Consider the following 26,239-nt stretch of genomic DNA (forward strand, 5'->3'; position numbering starts at 1 on the left):
ATAGAGGAAATCACTATGATCATACTTTCTCACGCAACTCGTTTGTAGACTACCTTCCACTTGCTTATCTGTTTATGTTTTGATCATACTTATATGATGCAATATTATGCAAATCTTTTTCAGATTAGTTACAAGATCTGACGTCCTTCGTGCAATTGAGTGTTATTTAAGGACACATTTAAAATGTATAACAGTCAATGAACATTTTCACCTCTTTTGCTAAGAATGTTTAGTATTAAACAATGGAAACTCCATGTAGGATTATCAACAATGTAGGAAAAGATAGACAGCTACTTACAGCAAAAATGGCAATTTTAACTGTGCCTGTCTGCTACTTAACATGTCATATTTACGGTAAGTAGTAGTCTAAGTTTTCCTAGAGGGAGAGAGAGAGAGAGAGAGAGAGAGAGAGAGAGAGAGAGAGATGACAATCATCATAGTTGTTCTCATGTCTTGTTATCAAACTACAAATTCCTTTTTCCTGGAAAGGTTTTATACTTACTTTCACTACATCTCTTATTGGGCTCATTTTATCTTTTTAGTATTCTCTATGTCACTGGTGATTAAAAGATATCCTTGTTACTATAACTACATACACAATATCTTTTTATGGGTGTATTGATATCCTTTACTAACCAGCATTCATATTTTTACTAAACTGCATATTCAGTACTATAGTCTTTACTATCTTTACAAACAGCAAGTCCATAGTAGGATCACCATTGTGTATGATACTGACCTTTTAACAGACCGGATCAATGGTCACTAGAAACAGGCTCAGATATCAATGCAATATTTCTTGCTTAGTTTAGATGTAGATTTATGTATTTTAACCCAATTATTTTCTCTGTGCATAAAATTTCAGTCCATATCTCTAATAAAGAAGATGCACATGTGATTTGGATATCATTTAACTGGTAAGTTGCAGATGCAGTATAAATGATGGACACAGTAGCAGAAAATCCATAGTGCGGAAGGTAGGGAATAGCTAAAAACTACATAATTAAGTAGATTGTAGAAATTTCTCTGGATAAGTAACACACTGATTACACAGTATGCCTGAAGTTTGAGAAAGAATGTCAAATGCATTATGTTACTTGGTGGATGGAAGTAAATAGCCCAGCACAAAAAAATATTCCAAGTTCAAAAAGGAGAAAGTTTCACATACGGAAACAAAAATACACACTACCACCGAGGTAAGCTAGTTTCTTAAAACATCATTGTCGATAGCCTTAAATTGCGGAGTACTAAAGGTGAGTCTGTAGGATGTGGTCTCTTTGCAGTAATTAAAAATAAATTCAACGTGTGAATACTTTCATCAATTGGTTATCAATATGTTTATATAATAGGCAATTTAGTAAGCCGTACAAAAATTAAACAGTATAAAAAGAAGGAAGGGTTTGATTTCCATTTGACAAGATCATTAGAGATGGAACACATGAATGGGATAAAGGGGATGCTTTGGCAAACATCGCTCTCCTAAACAGAGCACACAGGTGTTGCTTTGTTCAAATTTTTGGATCCACCTAGCCTTCTTACTTTCTTTATGTTTGGCTTATTGCCTACTTTACATGTTATCAATCCCTCCCGCTATGTTTTGTGTTGACATTTCACCCAAACTGCATTCTGTACTGTTGATCAAATAACAGAACTTTCGGTTACAATTTTGCAGAGCTCACCAGCCTTAATCTCGTTTATAGAGAAGTTCACAACAATGCCCATGTTGCTGAAAGGCATTAGAAGTAAGACATTACCAACAGAAGTTACCTATCCGTGCAAGTGTTTACATCTGTAGACGTATGACTGAGAAAGAATGGTTCATTGTAACTAAGAAAAGAGGGACCTGGAAACCCAAGTTTGATGACGTACTGGCTATTCCTGAGTCCCCATAACAATCTTCATAGGTTAGTGTGCAATGCATGTACCACTTTTTCAAGCATAGTACCCATAACAGGTCAGTGGTTAGAGACAGGGCATACTTAACTCCACATGTCTAGTGCTGCCCGTGATAACTTCAATAAGTTTAAGCTTCACAGGACTTCCTCCACTTTGTGCTATTTGTAGACAGGCCTCTTTCACTCGCAATGGTATTATGAACAGAAAGAACAGTCAGCCAAATTAAAAAGAATCCTATTGTCACAGTTATGTCACATTGATAAGTACAGTTTTATGTAAATGTCTGGATTGGCATTGTAAATGAGCATTTCACTGGACCATACCTCCTACTCCACTGCTTTGATAGATACCTCAAGAACGGATTTCTGCAAAATGTTTCACCCCAACTGTTAGATTTCCACGAGAGAAAGTGTAACCAGTATGACAAGGCACCACCTCCTATCAATGTGGAAGCTTGTGACCATCTCAGTGCAACAATTCCTCAGTGCTGGATTAGAGGAGATTACCAGTGGATAGAGCTATAAACTTAAGTTGGCAAGATTTTAGCCACTTGTGATATTCTTAGCAAATGCTGGGGATATTATAAAAGTTGTGGCAGAATCTAGTATGCTAATGTTAGCAACATTTTGAATAAATTTTATGAAAAATACCATTGCTGTTATGATCATGGGAGTATTTTATGCGGGGTCAAAATGACACACTTTGGCCGTTTTAGGAATGTCAGAAATTCTGCCATTCTAGTGTTAATGCCCAATCAGCAACAAGGTCATGAGAGATGGAGCGCACTTTCAGATGTGCAATGCACAATAATGACTTTTGTTTCCTCTCGGCTGAGGTACACTGGCCATAAGCAGTAGTTTGACAGCAATTTAAACATTGCTACTTTATACGGAATAATCTTCAAATAATTAACACACTTTGAAATATTAAATACTTTAAAAGTAAATAAAATTAAATTCCAATGCTAGGTTAAAAACACAGAATTCCCTGAGATTTTACGAAATTCGTGGAATTGCCTGAGAATTGTGTACGAAATAAATCTGCTACAATTTAGCTGCTGTAATGAACTACAATTCATCAAAAAATTAATGCTTTTGTTCAATATGGTTTAAGTGCTTAAAATTTGCATGTGTGCACTTCGAACTTTGCTTTACTTGGCACTATGTTCTCATGTCATGGCTCCATCTGCTTTATTCATCGATCGCATGCTAGGAAGGAAAAGTTCTATAAAATGCCATTAGAAGTGTTTCTTTGTGCAGCAAAAATGATTAGCTTTAACATTTTAAAAGAATACTTGCAGTGCACCTTAGCAGCTGAAATTTTGACATTGAATTTTGTTCGGTGTATTCTTCCTCTATGAATAATTTCAGGGTAGGTTTCGATATGTTGGATTTGACCACTCCCAAGTGGGGTCATGTATACCCCAAGTAAGTCACACTGGGTATATTGGCAATATTTTAACAAACTAACATAAAAACATACATTACAGTTGTTCAACATAATAGTAATTGTTCTATTTTCATAAATATTACATTCCAGAAACAAAATGAAACTTACCCTGAAGTCATATCGAGCCCAGTGGTACTCATTACTAAAACCATGAATAAATTTTAATGTGTTGTAAATATGAAAATGAATGAAACATCACTGGATACAATTAACTCAGAGGGTGAAAGTCCGACTGACCAATAGTGACGTGAGAGGTCCTACACTCAATGTGCCGAAGGCCGGAATAGCAGGGTTCCATCCATTTTGTCTAAGTCTTTGTTTACAGAATGAGAGGCATAGAGCTGCCACAATGAGGGGCAGGGACTGGGTGAGCCTGCTGCAGCTTGCCTGCTACTAGTTTCCACTGCCTCATCAGACTCGACACTCCACTCTAACTGATTACATTTGATTGTTCATTACTCTAGTAGTTTTACTCTTACTTTTTCATTGAAGTAAAACAAAAAAAAAAAAAAAAGTTCAAATGTGTGTGAAATCCTATGGGACTCAACTGCTAAAGAAACAGTCTGATTATAGCAGAAAAATTAACAAATTATGTGACCATTTCCTACTTCTACAATATTTCTAAACGAGATAGCACAAAAATGCAAAGATCAAAATATTATGGAAATGAAATAATGACTGTATCAAATGTGTACACATGAGACAAATGTTTTCATTGCAGGCCATTGTTTACCACACTTCGCTGATATCCCTCCTGTTATGAGACAGCAGAATATTTGTTGAAATGAATGAAGTATGAAGTTGAATATCAGTGAGAGTTAGAAGTCCAAATGGCGGTGCATGATCAACCTGGAGATTTTGATGGGGGGTTGAGTGGAATGTGACCTAACAAGTTAATAAGACGGTGGGGAGAGATCTGAGCTTTTTCATAACATTTTTGTGCTTGTTGCTGAATGACTGTATGACTTTTTGGAATTTGGGAGTTAGTGTGAATGACTGAATTTGGTAAGTAACAGGGAGTATCTACTGCAATATGAAGAAATTTTTTCTGTTCAATTTGAATGTTCTTGAAATTTGTATTAGCTGCTAAGGACCAGATTTCAGAGTCATAAGTGACTGGGAAGTAGAAAGAGTTCAAAACTTCCTGGAAGATTACAACTGTATGCCAGACCAAGACTTGAACTCTGGACCCTTGCCTTTTGTGGGCAAGTGCTCTACCGACTGAGCTACCCAAGCATGACTCATGACCCATCCTCACAGCTTTGATTCCACCAATACCTCGTGTCTCCTACCTTCCAAACCTCACAGAAGCTCTTCTGATAAACTTGCAGTCCTGGAAGAAAGGATATTGTGGAGACATGGCTTAGCCACAACCTGTGGCCTTTCTGGTAGAAAGACTTCGATTACAAGTGATGAATTTAAAGTTTGAGCTGCTGCTATAAATTGTTGTATCATCAGCAAGTAAGGAGAGTTGAGCACCAGGCTGTTGTGGGATGCCACTGGTGTAAATTGAATACAAGATTCATCACATGACGGAGCCCTGCGGAACCCAGCTTCAATTGGTCTTGGCTGACTGTTAAGTTTTTTGCATGGTGAAGAACAACCAAGAATTTGAGATGCCAAGGGCAACCAATCTCTAGTAACTTGTAAATGAGCCCACAACACCAAAACTTGTTGAAAACTTTTTCAACATCTTAAAACACAACTTCTGTGCTGTGTTTAATGTGTGGCTGAGCATGCGTATTCAGCGAGTCTTAAAGCCTGATGGATGTTCTGTTGTTCGATGATAATGTTTATTGTTGCAAGAAAGGTACAAAGTAAATGAGGAATATTTTTTCCAAAATTTTTCCTAGACTGTTTAATAACGAAATTGCTGATAATTTTATGGGAAAAGATGATTTTTACTTGGATCTGGGAGAGTTATGACTTTTGCAAGTTTCCACTAATTGGGAAAGTACAATTGTTTGAGACAAGCAGAGTTACAGCGTCTGGTCCTGGTTCCTTTTTGTTACCAAGGGAACTGATACGCATGCACACTACAACGGAAATAATTAGAGGAATAAAGTAGTAATGTTTGCTCATAGAGTTCTTCTGACAGCCCTACTGACCATTTTTTCATGATCATCAGTTTCCTGGTCATTCGTATTGGGTGTGGTGACTTGACGTTCAAGTGAATCTGCCATTGCCTTGGTTTTATCAAAGGGTTGTAGATAAAACAATTAGACATATGAAGATGTTTCTTGGTTGACTGGAGTTTGTTTTCTGTACCTCGTGATCCTTCAGAATTTTTCCTGTTTCCGTTCATCTTCATGTAGTGTTTTAGCCTACAATTGACTCTGTGGTTGGATTAAATGACAAATATGTGGACTTAGTCGACTCAAGCATTATCTGTCTTCAGGGTCACAAAAGGTTTGCCATTGATGTCTGATTCACTTCTTTTGAGAGATGAGATCTTGTATATGTTGTGGCAGAAGATGACTAGCAGATGGGGGACAATAACAGATGTTGCTTTGTTGCTACTCTCAATTACGATATCAGTGACAGTTTGAATGACTTGCTCTATGCTGCCTCGCACTGTGAATTCAGATTATGGAGGAGTTTTCTTGATAGAAAGTGTGTTGAAAATCCCCCAATTTGTGTGGGAGGTGCGAATAACTCCGTCCAATTGGTGATGCATTTAATTTTCATGAAGGGGAACAGGGTTATGATGTGAATAGAGATCACATATTACTGTTATACTTCAGGTTGCCATGGAATGTTTTTAGAAATGAAAAAGTCGAGAACATCAGGCCCCAGTAGGTGACTGTGAGGAAAATATGTTGTGGTGTTTGTTTGGCACTATAACTGTAGTGTTTCTAAATTTTTGATGAAGGAGTGATGGATTTTGCCATTCCTTTTGGTGGTCCTGCAATGCCAGGAAGCGTGTTTTGAATTGATACCTCTGCCCATGATGATGCTATGGCTTATGTTAGTTAATTCTTCAAGGATGCTCCTAAGTGGAAGATGTACTGCAAATAGGTTGTTTGTCATCCATTGATGCATGTTTATACTGCTGCTGTTTAGGTTCTTTTAAGGTTGGGTAAGGTTATTTCATGATGTTCCTCCGTCTGAACGATCAATACAATCACATCTGTGCGCAACATACTTTCTAATTTTGAAACAGTGGTCAGGGTGGAGATTAGTTTCCTCGATAAGTGCATTAGCGATGCGGTTAGTGTCAACGAAGTCCTCAAGCTGAAGATGTTGGGCTGTAATGCCATTGGCATTCCAGTTCATGACACTGACTGCCTTATTTAACTGTTCCACTGAAGAAACTGAAAGCTAAATTGCAGATGGTTCTTCACTGAGTGAAGGTATCTGTAGTTTGTCAAGAATTGCTCAGCTGTGGTTTCAATGGTGCCAATGAGTTTTGGTAAATTGAATTTAGAGAGGATGCCAAGGACAAGTAGGATGTTTGGCATTATGCCTTTAGGTCGTAGGGCTGAAAATTGTTACAGATCAGAAGGTGGTGCTTGCTTTTGTAATCTGTCCTGAGCCGGTGTTTTTTTTATTTTCACCTTGACTTTCTGCTTGTTGTAGTCACCGAGTACTTCTAGCAAAGTGGAAATTTTCTGCAGTTAGTAGTATGACTGCCTTTACAGTTTGAACAGACTGGCACTACATTTGGAGCCTTTGTGCATTCCGCTGTTTTGTGGGATTGCCCATACGTTACCCATCTTCGTAGTTGGTTGCACTTTTTGGCACTATGAAAGAATTGTTTGCAGTTGTGACATTGTTCACATATTTTGAAAATAATACTTTTGAAAATAAGGGAGATATCCAATCTTAAGATGCAAAAGAAGTGCCAGAAAGGAATTATCCAAATGAAACCGAAATTTGTAAATGTTACGTAAATGTACAGACAAATAAATGACTCCAATATCAGAGAAATTGGGTGCCTTATTCAATAGTAAGAGTTTCACAAATTGAGCAAGTCAACAACATGTTGGTTCCAGTTTGGTCCTTGTGCAAGCAATTATTCACTTTGGCATTGAGTCATAAGAGTTGTTGGATGTTCTTCAGAGGGATATCGTGCCAAATTCTGCCCAACTGGTATGTTGGCTTGTCAAATCCAGAGATAGTTGGACAGCCATGCTCACAACATTCCAAACTTTCTCAGCTGGAGACAGACCCGGTGACCTTGCTGGCCAAGGCAGGGTTTGGCAAGCACGAAGACAAGCAGTAAAAAAACTCTCACTGTGTGCATTATCTTGCTGAAATGTAAGCTCAGAATGGCTTTTCATGGAGGGCAACAAAACAGCGTACAATGTTGTATACATACGGCTTTGTTGTAATGGTGCATTATCACAATTCTTCAATTAGGTCCCTAAATCATTCTTTTCCTTAGCAAAGTTAGTCTAGTTCACAGTGGTTTTTCATAATAAAGGCCAACATTACAATATTTTACTACCAGAAGATTAACTTAAAACATTCTTTTTGAATCTTGTATCTCCTATTATGAGACCAGAACAAAACTACCCCCCCCCCCCCCTCTCTCTCTCTCTCTCTCTCTCTCTCTCTCTCTCTCTCTCTCTCTCTCTCTCTGTGTGTGTGTGTGTGTGTGTGTGTGGACATCAAAGTAATCGGAAATGTACACAGCTAAATTACGTATAATGGGGAAATGTTTCTTGAGAATTCATACCTTCCAATGGGATGTTCCAAATTACTCTTAAGTATCCAGAATAAATATCTCATTATGCAGCAAAATGTGCGCAATTCTGAAGCACCGAGCATATAAAGACAGTGTGCTGGACTGGGACTCCTACCCAGAATCTTGGATGTAACACAGAGGTACTGGTCGGCAGAGGCTGTGAATCATGCCTGGACAGAATCATCACCTGGCTAACAAGATTCCTGTTTCAAGTCCCTGACCAGCACACACTTTTATTCAAAATATGTCTGAGCAGATGACACTAACGTACTGCAATGCTGACATACTATGGTTGTATTTATGAATAAAGATTCTTTGCCTACTTCAGTTGTCTTTTTAAAAACAATGGCTTAACAGTAACAGTACAAAGGTGTAGCTCTCAAGAGATGCTCCTTTCCTCCTTCAATGTCCCTTACACATTTGTAACATTTCTGAAGGAACACATTGCATATAGAAAACTTAACTAATAAAAGAAGGAACGGATGAATGCAAACACCCTGTCTATGTCTTCACTGATTGAAATGACCATCAAAAGATGGTGGCTGGCATTGAAAAGCAACTGTGTTTTACAAAGAGTACTCTTCAGCATTGCCCACTTACTTAGCTAGCATTTATCACGAACCTCTCACCCAGTGCAAAGTCCTGAGAAAAAGGAAAAAAAGGGGGATCTGTGATCCCTGTATATAAGAGGGATAAAAGAGTGGTCTTGCTGTACAATTATTGAACATACTGTAAGTTTGAATATAACAAATATCCTTCAGACAGGAAAGCCTCTTTTCACAAAACAGAAGGATTTAGAAAACACTGCTCATGCAAAACTCAGCTTGCTTTTTTCTTATACAATACCCCTTGAACTATTGATGAAGGGCTACAGGCAGATTCCATATTTCTACATTTTCAAAAAGCATTTAACATAATGTCCCACTGAAGACTTAACGAATGTCCAAGCATACAGAATGAGTTTTCAAATATATCAAATACCTTTTTATGAAGAGGGCCTCATTAGAGCCAAGAGTATCACCAGTGTAGCCCCACAAAAGTGTCATAAAATTAGCATTAGGGAACGATTGACAAGAACAGGGGAAAGGAATACAATAGAGGAAGAATGGGTAGCTTTGATAGATGAAATAGTGAAGGCAGCAGAGGATCCACTAGATAAAAAGACGAGGGCTAGTAGAAATTGTTGGGTAACACAAGAGATACTGAATTTAATAGATGAAAGGAGAAAACATAGAAATGCTGTAAATGAAGCAGGTGAAAGGGAATATGAACATTTAAAAAGTGAGAATGACAGGAAATGCAAAATCGTTAAGCACGAATGCCTAGAGGATCAATGCAAGGATTGAGAAGCATATGTCATCAGAGGAGGATAGATATAGCTTACAGAAAAATTAAAGAAGTCTTTGGGGGAAGAGAAGCAGCTGTATGAATATCATGAGCTCAGATGGAAAATCAGTCCTAAGCAAAGAAGGGAAAACTGAAAGGTGGAAGGAGTATATAGAGGGTCTATACAAGGGAATGTACTTGAGAGCAGTATTATAGAAAAGGAAAAGGATGCAGAAGGAGATGATACTGTGAGAAGAATCTGACAGAGCACTTAATAAACACCTACGTTGAAATACGGCCCTGGGAGTAGACAACAGTTCCTTAGAGCTAATGATAGCAATGTGAGACCCAGCATCAATAAAGCTCTTCCAACTGGTGAGCTTGTATGAAACTGGCAAAATACCCTCAGATTTCAAGAATAATAAAATAATTCCAAAGAAAGCAGCTGCTGACAGGCATGAACATTACCGCACTATTAGTTTAATATGTCATCGCTGCAAAGTACTAACAGGAATTCTTTACAAAAGAATGGAAAAACTGGTAGAAGCTGACCTCAAGGAAGATCAGTTTGGATTCGAGAGAACTGTAGGAACACAACGAGATAATACTGACCCTACAACTTTCCACAGAAGACAGATTAAGAAAAGGCAAACCTACATTTAGAGCACTTGTAGACTCGGAGAAAGCTTTTGACAGTGTTGATCAGAATACTCTCTTTGAAATTCTGAGGGTAGTAGGGTAAAGTAAGGGAGCAAAAGGCTATTTACGACTTGTACAGAAACCAGACTGGAGTAATAAAGTGTTGGGGGGCATGAAAGGGCAGTAATAAGGAAAATGAAAGAAAAATCTGGAGTAGGAATTATTTAAGTCCAGGGAGAAGAAATAAAACCTCTGACGTTTGTCGATGACACTGTATTTCTTTCAGCGACAGCAAAGGACTTTGAAGTGCTGTTGAACAGAATGGATAAGGTCTTGAAAGGAGGATATAAGACGAACATCAACAAAAGCAAAACAAGGATAATGGAACATAGTTGAATTAAGTCAGGTGATGCTGAAGGAATTAGATTAGGAAACGAGACACTAAAAGAAGTGGATGAGTTCTGATATTTGGGCAGCAAAATAATTGATGATGGCCGAAGTAGATAGGATATAAAATGTATACTGGCAACAGCAAGAACTGAAATTTGTTAACATCAAGCATAGTTTTAAGTGCTAGGAAGTCTTTACTGAAAGTATTTGTATGGAGTGTAGCCAGGTATGGAAGTGAAACATGGATGATAAAACAATTTAAACAATATAACTGAAGCATTTGAAATGTGTTGCTACAGAAGAATGTGGAAGATTACATGGGTAGATCAAGTAATTAACGAGGAAGTACTGAATAAAATTGGGGAGCCATGAAATTTGTAGCACAACCTGACTAGAAGAAGGGGTTAGTTGACAGGACACTACTCTGGAGTCAAGGGACCACCAATTTAGTACTTGAGAGAAGAGTGTGGGGTAAAAATCACAGCAGGAGACCAAGAGATGAATACAGTACGCTGTTTCAGAAGGATGTAGGTTGCACTAGTTACTTGGAGATGAAGGGGCCTGCACAGGATAGAGTAGCATGGAGAATTGTCTTCGGGCTGGAAACCATAACAACAACAGCAACAAACTACGCTAAGGAAACAGCATTGGATTCAATAAAACCAGTCAAATGAATAATACACAGTGAAGATCTCATAATATACTGACAATTACAGCTGTGTGTGTCTTTAAATTACACACAATAACTACAATCTATTAAATTATCAATGATGTAGTAGCTATTAAAGTTCTTTGACTGTTTAGTCTGCTCGAAGAGATTTCAGAAGTGTAATTCACTTGCTGCTGTCCCATATGTTATGAAGAGGGCAATGAAAAAACTTTTCGTCCAAATACAGGGTGCTTCAAAATGAATATAGGAGTTTTAAGGCATTGTAGCACATATTGCATTTCCTTACTATTACAAATAGCACACCAAATGAAAGGGAAACACAAGCAGTTTCTCTTACAATTATTCAATGTGAACACTGATCACACATTGGGTCGATAGGTGAGTTGTTCCGAAACTTTGATCAATGTGTCAGGAGTAACAGTTTTAATAACAGTTTCTAAAGTCAGATAAATCAGCTGATATTGGAGGCTCATACACAGGATCGCGTCAGATCGTGTGTGAACATGGAGGTCATGCACAAAACGCTGTGTCAACCGGCCGCTTGCGCCCAATCCACCGGTCGGATACAATGTCGTTTAATCAGTCGTGTACTGAGTTATGCCAGTGAGGCGGCGCACCATCTTGCTCCCAAATAAAGATATGTTGTTCAGCTTCTTCCCACTCAGGGATGGGCCATAGCTGTAGCACATCAAGATAAGAAACATCAGTTACAGTTGATTCACTGAAAAAGAAAGGCCCACAAACTTTCCGCGGTGATATTTCTTGGAGCTAAGAGTGAAAAACTTGCATTCATTCAACATGTTTTTCAGTCACTCTTTGTCATTCCAAACTCTCTCCATTGCACCCAGGTATACACACAAAACTGTTTGAGTTGCTCTTTCATTTGGTGTATTATTTACAACTGTAAGTTGAACATAATAAATGCTACAACGCCTTAAAACCAGAATGTTCATTTTGAAATGCCCTGTACTGTATTTGTAGATCTCACTCTACTATTCAGACTGTGGCACAATATTAATGATAAACAGAAGAAAGAATCGTAGGGAGTAGGGAGCAGAAAAGAGAGGGAGGGAGAATTAGAGAGTATTATACTTAAATGACTTTGTATACTTGTTCTCTGTGAGAAGTCTGAATTGATTATCTCCCAGTTGTATTTCAATTCAGTTTACAGACACAGAAATATTACTTGTTAATATCTCAGGAGACTGAGTGAGTGATACTTGATGTTCACTTCATTTAGGCATCAATTATTTCACTATGGCCAGGAATTTTGGGCGATGATCTACATATGCACACATGACAAACAGAAGGTCACAGTAACTTTGGATGATCACTGGAGAACTGTACTATGTGATCAAAAGTATCCGGACACCCCCAAAAACATACGTTTTTCATATTAGGTGCATTGTGCTGCTACCTACTGCCAGATACTCCATATCAGTGACCTCAGTAGTCATCAGACATCGTAAGGGAGCAGAATGGGGCACTCTGCGGAACTCACGGACTTCGAAAGTGGTCAGGTGATTGGGTGTCATTTGTGTCATCCATCTGTACACGAGATTTCCACACTCCTCAACATCCCTAGGTCCACTGTTTCCTATGCGATAGTGAAGTGGAAATGTGAAGGGACACATACAGCACAAAATCGAACAGGCTGACCTTGTCTGTTGACTGACAGAGATGGCCAACAGTTGAAGAGAGTCATAACGTGTAATAGGCAGACATCTATCCAGACCATCACACAGGAATTCCAGAGTGCATCAGGATCCACTGCAAGAACTATTACAGTTAGGTGGGAGGTGAGAAAACTTTGTTGATTTCATGGTCAAGTGGCTGGTCATATGCCACACAACATGCTGGAAAATGTCAAACGATGCCTCGCTTGGAGTAAGGAACGTAAACATTAGACAATTGGACAGTGGAAAAACGATGTTTGCTTCCCACTGTTTAAGTGAAAATCACGGATTGCGACAGCATCTTTCAACACGATTGAGCACCCGTTCATAATGCACAGCCTGTGGCGGAGTGGTTACACAACAATGACATCCCTGTAATGGAGAGGCCTGCACAGAGTCCTGACCTGAATCCTATAGAACACCTTTGGGATGTTTTGGAACACCGACTTCATGCCAGGCTTCACCGACCGACATCGATACCTCTCCTCAGTGCAGCACTCCATCAAGAATGACTGACTGAACACATGCCTGCAAGAGTGAAAGCTGTCATCAAGGCTGACATCATACTGAATTCTAGCATTACCGGTTTTCAACTAGGTGTCAGGATACTTTTGATCACATAGTGTGTGTGTGTTTCCTCTCTTCAACATAATGCCTATGCCCCCTGTCAATTAAAACAATGTTCCCTGTCATTACAATGTAAGACACAGTTAAGCCTGATGAACTAACTGGTAACATGTTAACAAATATTCACTTATTAAAAACAACCATTAATCATCTCTCTCTTATTCGCAAACATGAAGTCCTTAATCCCACCTTAGTATGAAACATTTTTTACGCAAGAGAAAAAGCACAAGTAAAATAAACAAGAGAATAACATCAGGTGCAGGTTGCTGCTCTGCATCTTAATAAAATAACGTGATTATGCACATCACCACAAAACACAGCATACAGTAACACGTGAAAGGAGGACTGAATATGTATATGCATAAAACTACCTAAAATTAAAATGTTGCAACCCCCCCATCACACACACACACACACACACACACACACACACACACACGTGAGAGCAAGCAAGGGTGTCAGGATATGAGAGCAAGCAAGGGTGTAAGGACCAGTGCTTGTGATGTGATTAAACACCACATTTATACTTTCCCACAAGTAACAAATGAATAAAAACATTTATTCAACTTTATTGGTCAACAAACAGATGAAGTTCTTGCCTATATGAACATATTATTCACTACATATGTGACCTATTTCTGAAGGTTCTCTGCTACATTTTCAATGGTCACTGATGATAAAAGTAATAATAAAACTTGGTAAAATACATAAATTCTTTATTTTCAACCAAATGAAAGTCCAACAGGTACATATTTGGCACAGTTATTATTTGAAATCAACAATAACAATCAAAACAGGAACATTCCGTATGATTTAAGGATAATACACCCAAAATGACAAATTACAATACGTGTGTTTTAAATTATAATTTTATACTTTTAAAGTGTTTAAAAGTAATCTATCACCACTCACTAAAATTTACAAAAACAAAGAAAAATATCTCAAAAATCACTGATTTCCAATATGTGTCACATGAAATACAGTGACCATATCTAACTTAAACATAGTTTCAATTACAGCTTTTAAATGACACTTTAATGTTCATTATAATTAAGGCACTTTGAGAATTTCTATAACCTTGTAGAGAGCAAAATATCAGTTTAAAAATAAGTGCCAACAACAAAAAAGTTGCTAACTATTTTTTACATTCACCGAACTCTTACAATAAAGCTGTCATGAATTTACCCATGAAAATAGGGTAATACGACTAACAATCACAATTCACAGCCCTAAGTTTTACAAACATGTCACAGATATCAGTGACCACTAGAAATTTATATGGCTTCTGTTCAAAGAGTACTGCACTGCAAATGTGGTGCAGATTCTTTTAACCTGCTCATAACAATTCTTTATCACACAAATGAAAGTAGAAATATGATAACATTATACAGTGCTTTCAATAATGGAACAGGTCATTCTGCATCTCACATTTCTGCCTAATTAATATTGGCAGAATCATATTCTATTAGCAATAAATAAATAAATAAATAAATAAAAATTTAACAAGTACAACCAAAAATATAACCACCTAACTAAAGATAAAATTCCAACATCTTCCTAATAATAATGAATATAGCTATCACAGACAAAAGATATGTATTAAGCGACACGAATAAATGTTTAAATTGCCCCAAATCAAACATGTGAAACAAAGTAAACAATACATAAAAGCAATCACAACCTAAACAAATACAGTAATGAATTATATTCAAAAACGACAAAAAATTACAACTCACTGAGTCTGTCAAGATTGAAGACTTAAAAAATAAACAATGTTTGGATTGGCATAGCATTTGCAGTCAGCTTTCAATCAATAGTTAAGTACACAAATAATGTGGTCCCATAGTGTTTGTTAATATATAACCTTTGGTTCTCATATCACAACCTAACATTTTTCACAATTTAAAAAATAAAAAAATTACAAATAATATTTCCTTGACATTATGCAGCTACTGGGTTTCTTTTTGTTGTTCTGGTCATGGTGTGCCAAGAATAAGTAACATATTTCATTTTTTATAAGTCGAAATGTCATGGTTAGAGTAAATTACATGTCTCAAGGGAGACAAATATGGTATTTGAATCTTTGGACTGCAATGATTTATATTTTTTGAAGTATATGGACTTCTAACACACTTTCAATAGCAAATCAAAATAAAAAGAGAGGTGATAATGGAAATCCGTGGGAGGAATATTAAACATGGAAGGACTAAATAACAACTCAATTTATAGCTGAATAGGAAAGTCTGACAGTTACACAACTGACTGTCAAAAATTGTTATTATTTTTAAACAGTCCAAATTACTACCCATTCAAGTAGAAGAATACTGAACATTTTGAAGAAAAGAAGAGAATGTATAGGGTAGCATTGAAATGATGTTCATTGATAATTTCTCCCAATGAAAAGTTACAGCAGAACAAATTATTGGGAATGTGTGTAACCTGTCCATAGCTAATCACATGAGATCAAAATAACCTTCGAAATTTTTATTACTTTTCATTATTGCCATATCCATGTCCACAACGAAGGATAAAACTGAAGTTAATTTTCAGATATGCACCCGATACCTAACAGTGTAGCTGGAATTATGTATGAGCTACAGGCTTTCACTATAATGGATCAGGTAAAAAAAACTGATCCATCTTATATGAAGTGTCATCAGCTCACATCTTATGCAGTGCCACTTTTTTTTTTATTTGGGCGTAACTCAAATAAAATCTTGACTAGATATCAAGTTATAAAATGTAAATGACATGGTACACCACGAGGAAATACTCTTAATACAATATTAGCAGACTGCAACACTGGAAACCAAAATAAACATAACAAACAAAAATTACGCAATTAATACCTCACCTATGATTGGATGATGTGTGGTGCATACACATGAAATACAGGTGTTATGAACCACACGTCGAGAAACATAGTAAGATGGAACAGCTCCACTTGCTATATTACCATTTCTAATGTGGCTATTACTTTTTGCTTTTCTGACCTATTTTCCATGCTTAATACATTTATTATACTAACTGAAAATTCTGGTAGAATGCAAATAATTTGTAGTGAATGTAACAACTCACCAAACAGTGGAGGTGTTGAATTGTTACCAAATGCATAAATACGACTGAAAATGAAAACACACACACACACACACACACACACACACACACACACACAAAACCAGCTGTCACAAAATATAATCATACAGAAGGGGGGGGGGAGGGGAGCAGCATACTCTAGCTTGAAAAGTCTGAAAGTTAGCAAAGTTCTCAGTCTCTTTTACATGCCTGTTGACGACACCTCTACTATTAAGTGAGTTGTTACCCTCAATATACATACTATGCATATATGAAATCTCCAAAACTCTTACTCAATTTGCAATCTTCTAAAATTTACATTTACAGGTGTCTTGTCTTTCCTGAAAACAGTGTAATTACAAAGTTATAACCATTCAAAATTATTGTCATTGTAAGAATTTTAGGTGGTCTGAATCTTAAAATATAATCTTTTCAAAAATTCAGTGATATTGCCTTATAGTCCAGATATTTTGTTTCCAAAAATGTATACTTTTACTAAAATAACATGTTGCTGTAGTTTATGAAATATTTTTATCACAAATTTTAAATTCCCAGAGAGTTCTTTGTGGGCTTTGCTAACTGCTGCAGATGAAAAGTGCACCACATAAAATAGAAGTATCATCACTGTACAAGGTAACACGGAATACAAACGTATACAATCAGTATCAAGTTTACTTGAAACTTGCATGATAGCGTCTTATAAGTCACTTGAGTGAATTTCCAAATTAACATTTGTTGAGTATGAACTATGTCCTACTGCAACTTGTTCATTTAATTTAAACTTCACCCAGTTATGTGCTGTTGCATGGCGTATACTATGAATTTAAAAGCTGATTATCATGTCTGGAAAGAGAAAATGAAGCCTACTTCAATGCTGTTTTGTAGAGTTACTCAATGCAAATAGTAATCATAAAATAGACTTTGGAAAAAGAAGAAGAATTATGAGGTACTCACTTGACAGCTCAGTGATTTACATTTTGTTTGTTTGGGCTGAGGAATAAGGTGCTGAAATTATGCAAGCTGCAAATTATTAAAAAAAAAAAAAAAAAATGACTATGAATAAAGACCGATTGAAATGTAGTCCAAATTATGGGCAAGAACAGGAGCAGAAGAAGAATTGTGTGACTGGAACGCTATCACATGAATAATATGGAAGTTACTAACATTCAAGAAATCTGGTCACTATGCCAGGTGAAGGACAACCAACAGGAAGCTGTAAATTCAGGCATCATGCCACAATGGGAATTACGAAAAGTAAAGTAGTTATCTTACTGAAGTTAGTAATTGTTGTCAATATGAGAGACAAGAAAGTGAAGAATAGTATGTTGTGTAGTAGGGATTGTGTAACATATTGGGAAAATCTTATTTGAACAGGTAATGACTACTGAGGATAGTTATATTAGTGTCTAAATTCAACATTGGACATGCTTGATAACTAATTGAATGCCAGATTTTCCAAAATTTTTCTCCTTCTTTGAAACCTTTTCCATAAATAATACACATACTATACATGCATGAAATCTCTAAAAGTCGTATTCCAGCTTGTAATATTTTTAAACTTTGTTGTTCTGTGTAAAATTGACAAAAGGAAGTATATTTATGATTTAATGACCTGTTGAAACCGAAGACATCTGAGACGGACATAGTTTACAGCGTGTATCTGACAGGTCAGTAGATTTCCATCAATTGGCTATAGGTAAATGGTTGCCATTTCTCATTTCTGCTTTTTGTTTCCATCCTGGAATTTATGCTACCGCAATAAACATTACAATGATATTCTAATGATATGGCTGCTCCCATACAATAATTCATAAAATGATCCCCCCCTCTTTCTCTCTCGCTGAGAGTGTACGTCTTGGGAATTTGCTAAGCCTTACAAAATTAACAGCTCACAAGGACTCATCAGCAAAACATCCCCTCTTTCTCTGCTTTACTGTGCACAGAAATTGTTACACAGGATACAGTGAACTGCTTCCAACAAAATACTAGAGCAAAGATAATTCAACTAGAAACATATTACAGAACATTATAAGTGGGCAAGAACATAGATTACTACCAAATGTACAACCTTCACCATTGAGCTAAGGAGCGAGACGTTACAGCCTTCATGAAAGCCTATGTACACCTTTAAGATGTGTCATCATGTTATCTCTGCGAGTGAATTCTTTACTGCATAGTGGACATACAAAATACTGCTTTGTTTGTTTATGTGTAGTCAGATAGTGTCTACAAAAGTTGCTAATGTGTGTATATGTTTTATTACAAATTTTGCAACGGTACACATTTTCTGCTTCCCGTATACAATACTGCCGCGTTGAGCCCATTCCTGAATTATCCCCATCCTCTTCCAAGGAGTCTTGTACATTTCGTCTAACATTACCTGAAAACTCTATGTTATCTGTTCCTGAAACATCATAGCTATCAAATGCAAAAATAGGTACTGAATGAAATTTAGAGTAGGGGTGGTATTTACTACCAGCTCCTAACACTTCATCTGTATTTTCATCTCTAAGTAACATTCCATTCTCATAGTTAGGGTTTCTACTGTTAATTTCTGAATTATTTTCTTCATAGTGAGCAGTTTCAGCTGTACTCGATGATGGAGACAATGTGATCAAGTCATTTTCATCATCAGGAAGGGATGATTCATATTCCTGTCTGTCAGCATCGTTCTCCATTTTAACTGAAAAATAATTCGGATGAATATACTTGTCATCAATTAATAAACAGCTAAGATAGAGTAAAACCTCTGCTTAATGAATTTACGTGATGCCATAATTAATGCAGCAAGTATGTAGCAGGCATGTAACTATACTTTTTCTTATAGCACACAAGACTCACAGGCTGGAGCAAGGTCCTATAAAAATCAAAAAACACAACACAGCAGAAGTTTTACTCTATGCATTACTTTTAACACAAAAACTCAAATACTGCAGCACTGTCCCCCCTACAAGCACAAAGCAAATTAGTCTAAACATTCAAGAACAAACCACACGACAATCACGAAGGACAACTATTTATCCCTTGGTTCACTATATGTTGCTGTGATGGAATGGTTACAAAAACTTCAGTTATGTGGATTTAGTAAATTGAAAAACAAATTTACTATCATTACCAGTATAATTTGTGCATCATATTTCAGCAAATGGTAAATTATGTGATTAGTAGCAATTTACTCTTTCTAATTGTTTGTATATTATGAAGAAAAGCTAAGTTGAAAGGGGGTGGAAGAATGGCATAAGTTTATCCCCATAACTGGAAACAGTACTGAAAAAGGTGTGTGTGTGTGTGTGTGTGTGTGTGTGTGTGTGAGAGAGAGAGAGAGAGAGAGAGAGAGAGGGGGGGGGGGGAAGGGGGGGGGGGGGGCAGGCAGGCTTAAATATATAGATGCACGTGAAAACAGGAACAGAATGTAGGTTGGCATGATGTGTTTCACTGTCATTCTGATGAATGGAATGTATAATCAATATGTTTTGTTCCATTATAGTGTATTCTTCGTGCAAGAAAATATCTGATAAATACACAATTTCAAAGAGAATGTACGTTTATGCATCAAATCTGAGGTGTTTTTTCTTTAATACCGATATTGCATTATAGGAATGGCACATTAATTTTAACTAAAACACACAAATTACAACAGTGAAAAGTTAAAAATCTGATAGTTAAACTCATTACCTTACCCTGTAACTGGTGTGTGTAACGTATCTACAAAATGCATCATTACATATGCAATACATTAAGTAGGTGAGGACAGTGCTAGCAATGATATTGAGCACTTAACAAGTTTGTAAAGGTTCAGACACTTACCTTTAGAAATGATTTTTCATTCTCTCTTTTTAGATAAGAACTTCCAATTAGTCAAGTACAAATTATCTTCTTGGTGTCTTGAGCTTCTCTTTGTTTTCTTTGTGGAAATATGAGTCTGTGATCGCAAATGTGGAAACATTTCTATTGCATTAAGCACTCTTCAACCTACTTTAACTATATAGACATCATGTATAAATGGTCTTGAAACTAAATTATTTAGTCAATTCTGAAAGAGCTATTTACGTAAAGCTATGCTTCCAACAATCATACATCAACTACCAGTTGCTTGCCAACTCCTGAATAGTTACGATGTTAATGCAATGAATTATAGGTCTGGGCTTTATAGTACTGCATCAGATGAGAATGAGACATGCTCCATTCAACAAGTCAAAACACAGTGAGATTAAAATCAAGTAACATTCCAGAGAAAAATTGGCAAAATTTCTTCCTACACAGCAAAATTGTCCAGTTGCGCTTTGGTTTGGTGGTCTTGTATGAAATCAATCATTACTAAAAATACTCTATACATTACCATCACATAAAAATTAAAATTAGAAGTGTCAGTGCCAGAAGAGTATATGCATAATTAATTCATTTTTAAAAACCAAAATGTGTTTATAATTGAAAATAATCTTGGAGTAAGTTTGAGAAACGCGTTACAACTAATTTGTTTAGTAAAATATTGTAACAAAAATAATTACAAAAATTATCTTTACCATTTTTGGAAAATTATTGTAACACTACTTCTTACACTACTACAACACAATATACACGGAAAAATGTATATCCGATACACTTTTACACTGTTTTAACTAAATACGGGTAACGTCTGAGTGGATAAGAGAAGTACTATCCACAACCCCAAGTGTGTTACCTGGATTCCCAAGTTCATCATCCGCATATGGAGATATTAAAATATTTTAAACTTGTTCGGTATGTTGGAGGTTCTAATGGATGGTTTGCACCTAGTTTCAATTTTAATTTGCTTAAATCCTACCTCAACATTTTCATTCCATAGACTAAGAACGCAGATGCTCAATTATGACCGTACATTCTTGATATGCCTCTTAAGTAGCCACTTTCTGTCATAATTACATAACCGGATTTACTGAAAATTTTTGCGGAATATTTCATCAATATTGGGAAGTCTTATGAAGTTATGTTACAAGTCACTTTTACAGTATAACTCCACGTTTACATTCCCAGAATTAAAATTTTCCCACCATTTACAATGTTTTTTTATTGCTTCTGTAAAATTTCCTACATTAAAAGCTGTAATTTGTATCCACTTTTGTGTCAACATATATATATAATTATATTGCAGTTTACACTTTATGATGCAAAGTTCGTGATAAAAAAACTGTTGTAATTTATATGACATGATCCTGGCATGGCATTGGCTGGGTGCTCTACTCAGCATATCTGAATCGGTGAAATCTGGAACACTTCATGACAGTTTTTTTCTCTTGCTGTGGTCAAGATCTACTCGGCTTGGAAGCTGATGAGATTAACTATTTCAATAGAACCAGAATGAGATTTTCACTCTGCAGCGGAGTGTGCGCTGATATGAAACTTCCTGGCAGATTAAAACTGTGTACCAGACCGAGACTCGAACTTGGGACCTTTGCCTTTCGCGGACAAGTGCTCTACCAACTGAGCCACCCAAGCACGACTCATGACCCGTCCTCACAGCTTCCATTCTGCCAGTACCTCGTCTCCTACCTTCCAAACCTTACAGAAGCTCTTCTCCGAACCTTTTATTTCAATAGAAGTCGGAAGAAGATGAGACTTTACACAAACATTCAATTGTTTCTTGTCATTAACAACCTTAACTTTCAACACTGTATGCCATGCAAAACTTGGTATGCGGACATTATTGTAACCATATTACTTCAGTGTTAACTTCACTCTCACACTACGATCATGTGCAGATGACATCCAGTTCTCAATATTTGTAATTCATAATACAGTTTTGTTTAGTTAGTGAACACATTGAACACAGTCTCACCTGCTAACTAAGGTTCACTATGTTGTCTGCACTGGCAAAGTTATCACCACCAACTGAGGTGAGTTGATTTCAATCGACAAGGTGACTCCCGCCAACCACTGTGCTAAGAGTTATTTAAGTGTACCATATAGCATTGTTCGCAGCCTTGCATAAGTGGACTATGTGTTGTGTTTGTTGTGTTTTATTTGCTGCTTCTTTCGAGTAGAAGTTTAGTGTTTTCTGTCTCAGTTTTACCATGGAAAATGTTATAAGAAGAGATGAGAAAACTTTTTCCATGGAAGAGAGAGTAAAAATTTTTGGGAGAGTTGAAATCCACCATTGAACACGTGCTGGATTAGCTGAGGGTTTAGAAGCACCTGTGCCTATACTGAAAACCATCATCAAAAACAAAGACTACTATGGAAAGTGCAAAATGGGTGGATTGATAGGTTCAAGGAGCGGTATAATATGGTGTGCAAAACTTTTGTGGCAAAGCAAACTGTGTGAAAATAAAAACTGTTAGTGAATGACAGTGTGATAGATAACAAAAACTCATGAAGCATTATAAACCAAGGACATTTTCCGCATGGATGACTGATCTCTTTTTCCAGCATCCTTCCAAACAAAACACCACAAAAATTGTCACGGAAGGAAAAGGAAACACTGTAAATACAGCTTTACAATATTTCCAGGCATAAATGCTGATGATTTCTGAAAAAAATCAAACCATTCATGATTGGCAAATAAAATTATATCTGTATATAGCTTTAAAAATATAAAAATGTTGTCCACAAATTGAATTGCAGTGGTAATAATGAAGTGATCCAAGAAGTAACTGCATAGCAAACAATGAGTAGTTAAGTGTTACTTCCACCAAACTGCACAAGCAAATTTCAGCACTCGGCTTTGGGGCTTACCCACGCCTTCAACACTTTTTACAGAAAAATCACTGTGCAGGAAGCATTAAGTTTGATGGAAGCTGGAAAAGACAGTCCCCTTTAAAGATCTGGTTTAGATGCTTTGCAATACACTGCCAAGGCATGAACAGAGTTTAAAAACTCTACTATCACCAACTGCTTTCGAAAAGTGAAATTCGTTCAAGCAGACAAAGGAAATGAATATGATATACCAGATCTGAGTAATGATGACTACACTGAAATTATACTTGCTTCAGTGTGAGAAAAGCTGCAGCTGCAGCATCCAGTGCAAGATTTTCTACACATTGACAATAATGTTGTCACTTTAGGAAAGTTTATCTGTTGAAGATATGATTGACTAATCCATACAGGAAAAATGTGACAGTACAGGAAGTGATATTGATGATGCCACTGGGATTCTTACTTATGCAGATGTCAATGCAACAGTGAAGACAATAAAAAAAATTATTTCTATTGTATCACACAATGGAAAATCCAGGATGGACAGGGTGGACATAAAGTCCGGGAACACTTTCAATTATTTATTGCACAAGAACCAAATACTGTACAGATATCATACATACGTCATTTTGAAGAGAAACACTGAAAGTTTTTTTTTATTTTTTTTTTATTTGTGTATATACCACCACAGCGTAATTTGGTAATTTGCCAATAGTCAGTGCTAGTTGCAAACATGGTGAGTTCAGGTGTGAGAGCACTCCACCGAGAGCACTGTCACTGGATATTCCTACTTGGACATGTTGCAGCAATGGCTGATGCCCCAAATGCAATCAGACTCTCTGTTCACCTTTCAGCAGGATGGGGCTCCACCCCATTTTCATCGTGAAGTTCATGGGTACCTGAACACAGAACTGCCGCATCAATGGATCGGCCATGCTACAGAAGGTGATAGCTGTTTCATGAAATGGCCACCCCAAACACCAGATCTTACTCCGTGTGACTTTTTTCTGTGGGGACACATGGTGTATGTACCACCCCTACCACATGACGTAGCACAGAAAATATGGAAATCAACTGCCACAGTCGACAATGCCATGCTGGGATGGGTATGTCAAGAATTCGAGATTTTTTTTATATATATATATATATATATATATATATATATATATATATATATATATATATATATTAGAGGGAAACATTCCATGTGGGAAAAACACATATAAAAAACAAAGATGCTGTAACTTACCAAACGAGAAAGCACCAGCGCTTTCTTGTTCGGTAAGTTACAGCATCTTTGTTTTTTTTTTTTTTTAATATATATATAAACCACCACTTTAAGAGTTTCTCTTCAAAATGCAATATGTATGACATCTGTACGATGTTTAGTTCTTGTACAATAAATAATTTAAAGTGTTCCCAGACTTTACAATTAAAGCTTTCAGCCATCGGCCTTTGTCAACAACACACACATATATGCGAATGCATGCACAGAAGTCTATAGTTGATGAAGGCCAATGGTCGAAAGCTTTAATTGTGGAAGTCTTTTTGTTGTGCTTATCTGTGACTCAGTACCTCTGCTATATGGTGAGTAGCAACTTTCCTTCTCATAATATTGTTATTTCTCCTGTAGACATACAAGTTGAAGCTTTCCATTGTGTTTATGAACTTGAAAACCACATTGGAAAATTCATAAAAAATTGAAATAACAAATAATTTTGGATTGTTTTAGTAGTATCTACTAAAAGTATGATCTACTATACCCATTTGTTCATTATGTAGCATTTTACACTGGTGATGGCAAGAAAAGAGTTTCTGAAGACGAGAAATTGTTAACACTGAATACAGATAGTGGATTGTAGGCAGGTATGAAAATGAAATATGGACAATAAACTGTTTGGACAAAAAGAGAATCGAAGCTTTTGGAATATGGTGCTATAGACGAATGCTGAAGATTAGATGGGTAGATCTTATAAATAATGAGGAAGTACTGAATAGAATTGGGGAGCCAAGAAATTTGTGGCACACCCTGACTAGAAGAAAGGATCAGTTCATAGGACACATCTGGGACATCAAGGAATTGCCAATTCAGTACTGGAGGAAAGTGTGAGCGGTAAAAATTATAGAGGGTGACCAAGATATGAATACAGTAAGTAGTCTTCGGATTGAATATCGTAGCAACAATGACGACGACAACAACAACAACAACAACAAGTCACATTTATGTAAGACCATCCAGATGAAAGGTCATATATAAATAAAACAGATTAATGTTTTGTAAAGTGTGATATGTGATATTGTAATGCCCGTCAAATCTTGGTTGAGGTGACAGGTTAATCTGTAGTGTAGCACAAGGTTTAAGTTAAGTGCGGAGGTTGGATTGGAGATGTGTTTGTAGGCCACTTTTGTAAGTTTTTCTTGAATAACTCAAAAATTCCAGCCTCTAGCCAAAACGTATCCCAGTACAAAAATTAAATTAGATTAAATTTTCTACAGGAAAGGTTCTATTCATTTCTTCTCTAGGACCAATAGTTTTTTGCAAGCACAGAGTAGGAGAATATTGAAAATCATATGCTCCATGCATGTGCCCTAACTTACATGGTTTTTGTAGGTCTATTTGTGGTAGTTTCCTGACTTGATGGACCCCAAGTGTCCCACACCAAATTGACCATCTCTACTTCCATTCACCACTGTGTTACATTGTAAACAATTATTGTTTACACCCAACATACTGACGCCTTCAAACCTGAACTTTTTTAGTTTGTTACTGGCACCTTACCAGATGAACTAACAAGCCACCACTATGCGGTACAGAATTTTGATCATAATACTCTCCAATCTCTGTAGAAAGTTTTCACCCAATACAACATCTTTCTGTAGTACCACATCACAAACAATTCAATTCTCTTCTTTTTCAGTTTCCTCACAGTCCAAAATTCACTTCCATATAATATTTTGCATTTAAATAAAACTAATTATAACGAATCGGTAAGAGTTGAGGAAGAGTTTATTATGGAATCTGAGGGAGTAGACCCTCTGGCAAAGTCAGAACTAAAAGACTCCATCAAGAATCTAAGAAGAAAAAGGTCCCGTGGATACAAAAATATTTATGCAGAATTAATAAAAATA

At 36.6% G+C, this 26,239-nt stretch overlaps 1 protein-coding gene across 4 annotated transcripts in view; it reads right to left on the reverse strand.

The window, feature by feature from the left end:
* Positions 1-26,239, reverse strand: part of LOC124596085 (protein tramtrack, alpha isoform-like) — a 152,534-nt gene that overhangs the window by 24,361 nt on the left and 101,934 nt on the right. For 2 of the 4 annotated variants that reach the window (XM_047135075.1, XM_047135076.1), the window contains exon 5: positions 14,137-19,121. The exons of 1 other annotated variant lie outside the window; for it this stretch is intronic. In XM_047135075.1, the coding sequence (XP_046991031.1) occupies positions 18,544-19,121 (578 nt within the window). In that variant the 3' untranslated portion in view covers positions 14,137-18,543. Of the gene's footprint in view, positions 1-14,136; positions 19,122-20,271; positions 20,361-26,239 lie in introns of those variants that run through there. One more of the 4 variants, XM_047135078.1, reaches the window with a different exon arrangement.

Source organism: Schistocerca americana, chromosome 2 (assembly GCF_021461395.2).
Source record: "Schistocerca americana isolate TAMUIC-IGC-003095 chromosome 2, iqSchAmer2.1, whole genome shotgun sequence".
Lineage (NCBI taxonomy): Eukaryota > Metazoa > Arthropoda > Insecta > Orthoptera > Acrididae > Schistocerca > Schistocerca americana.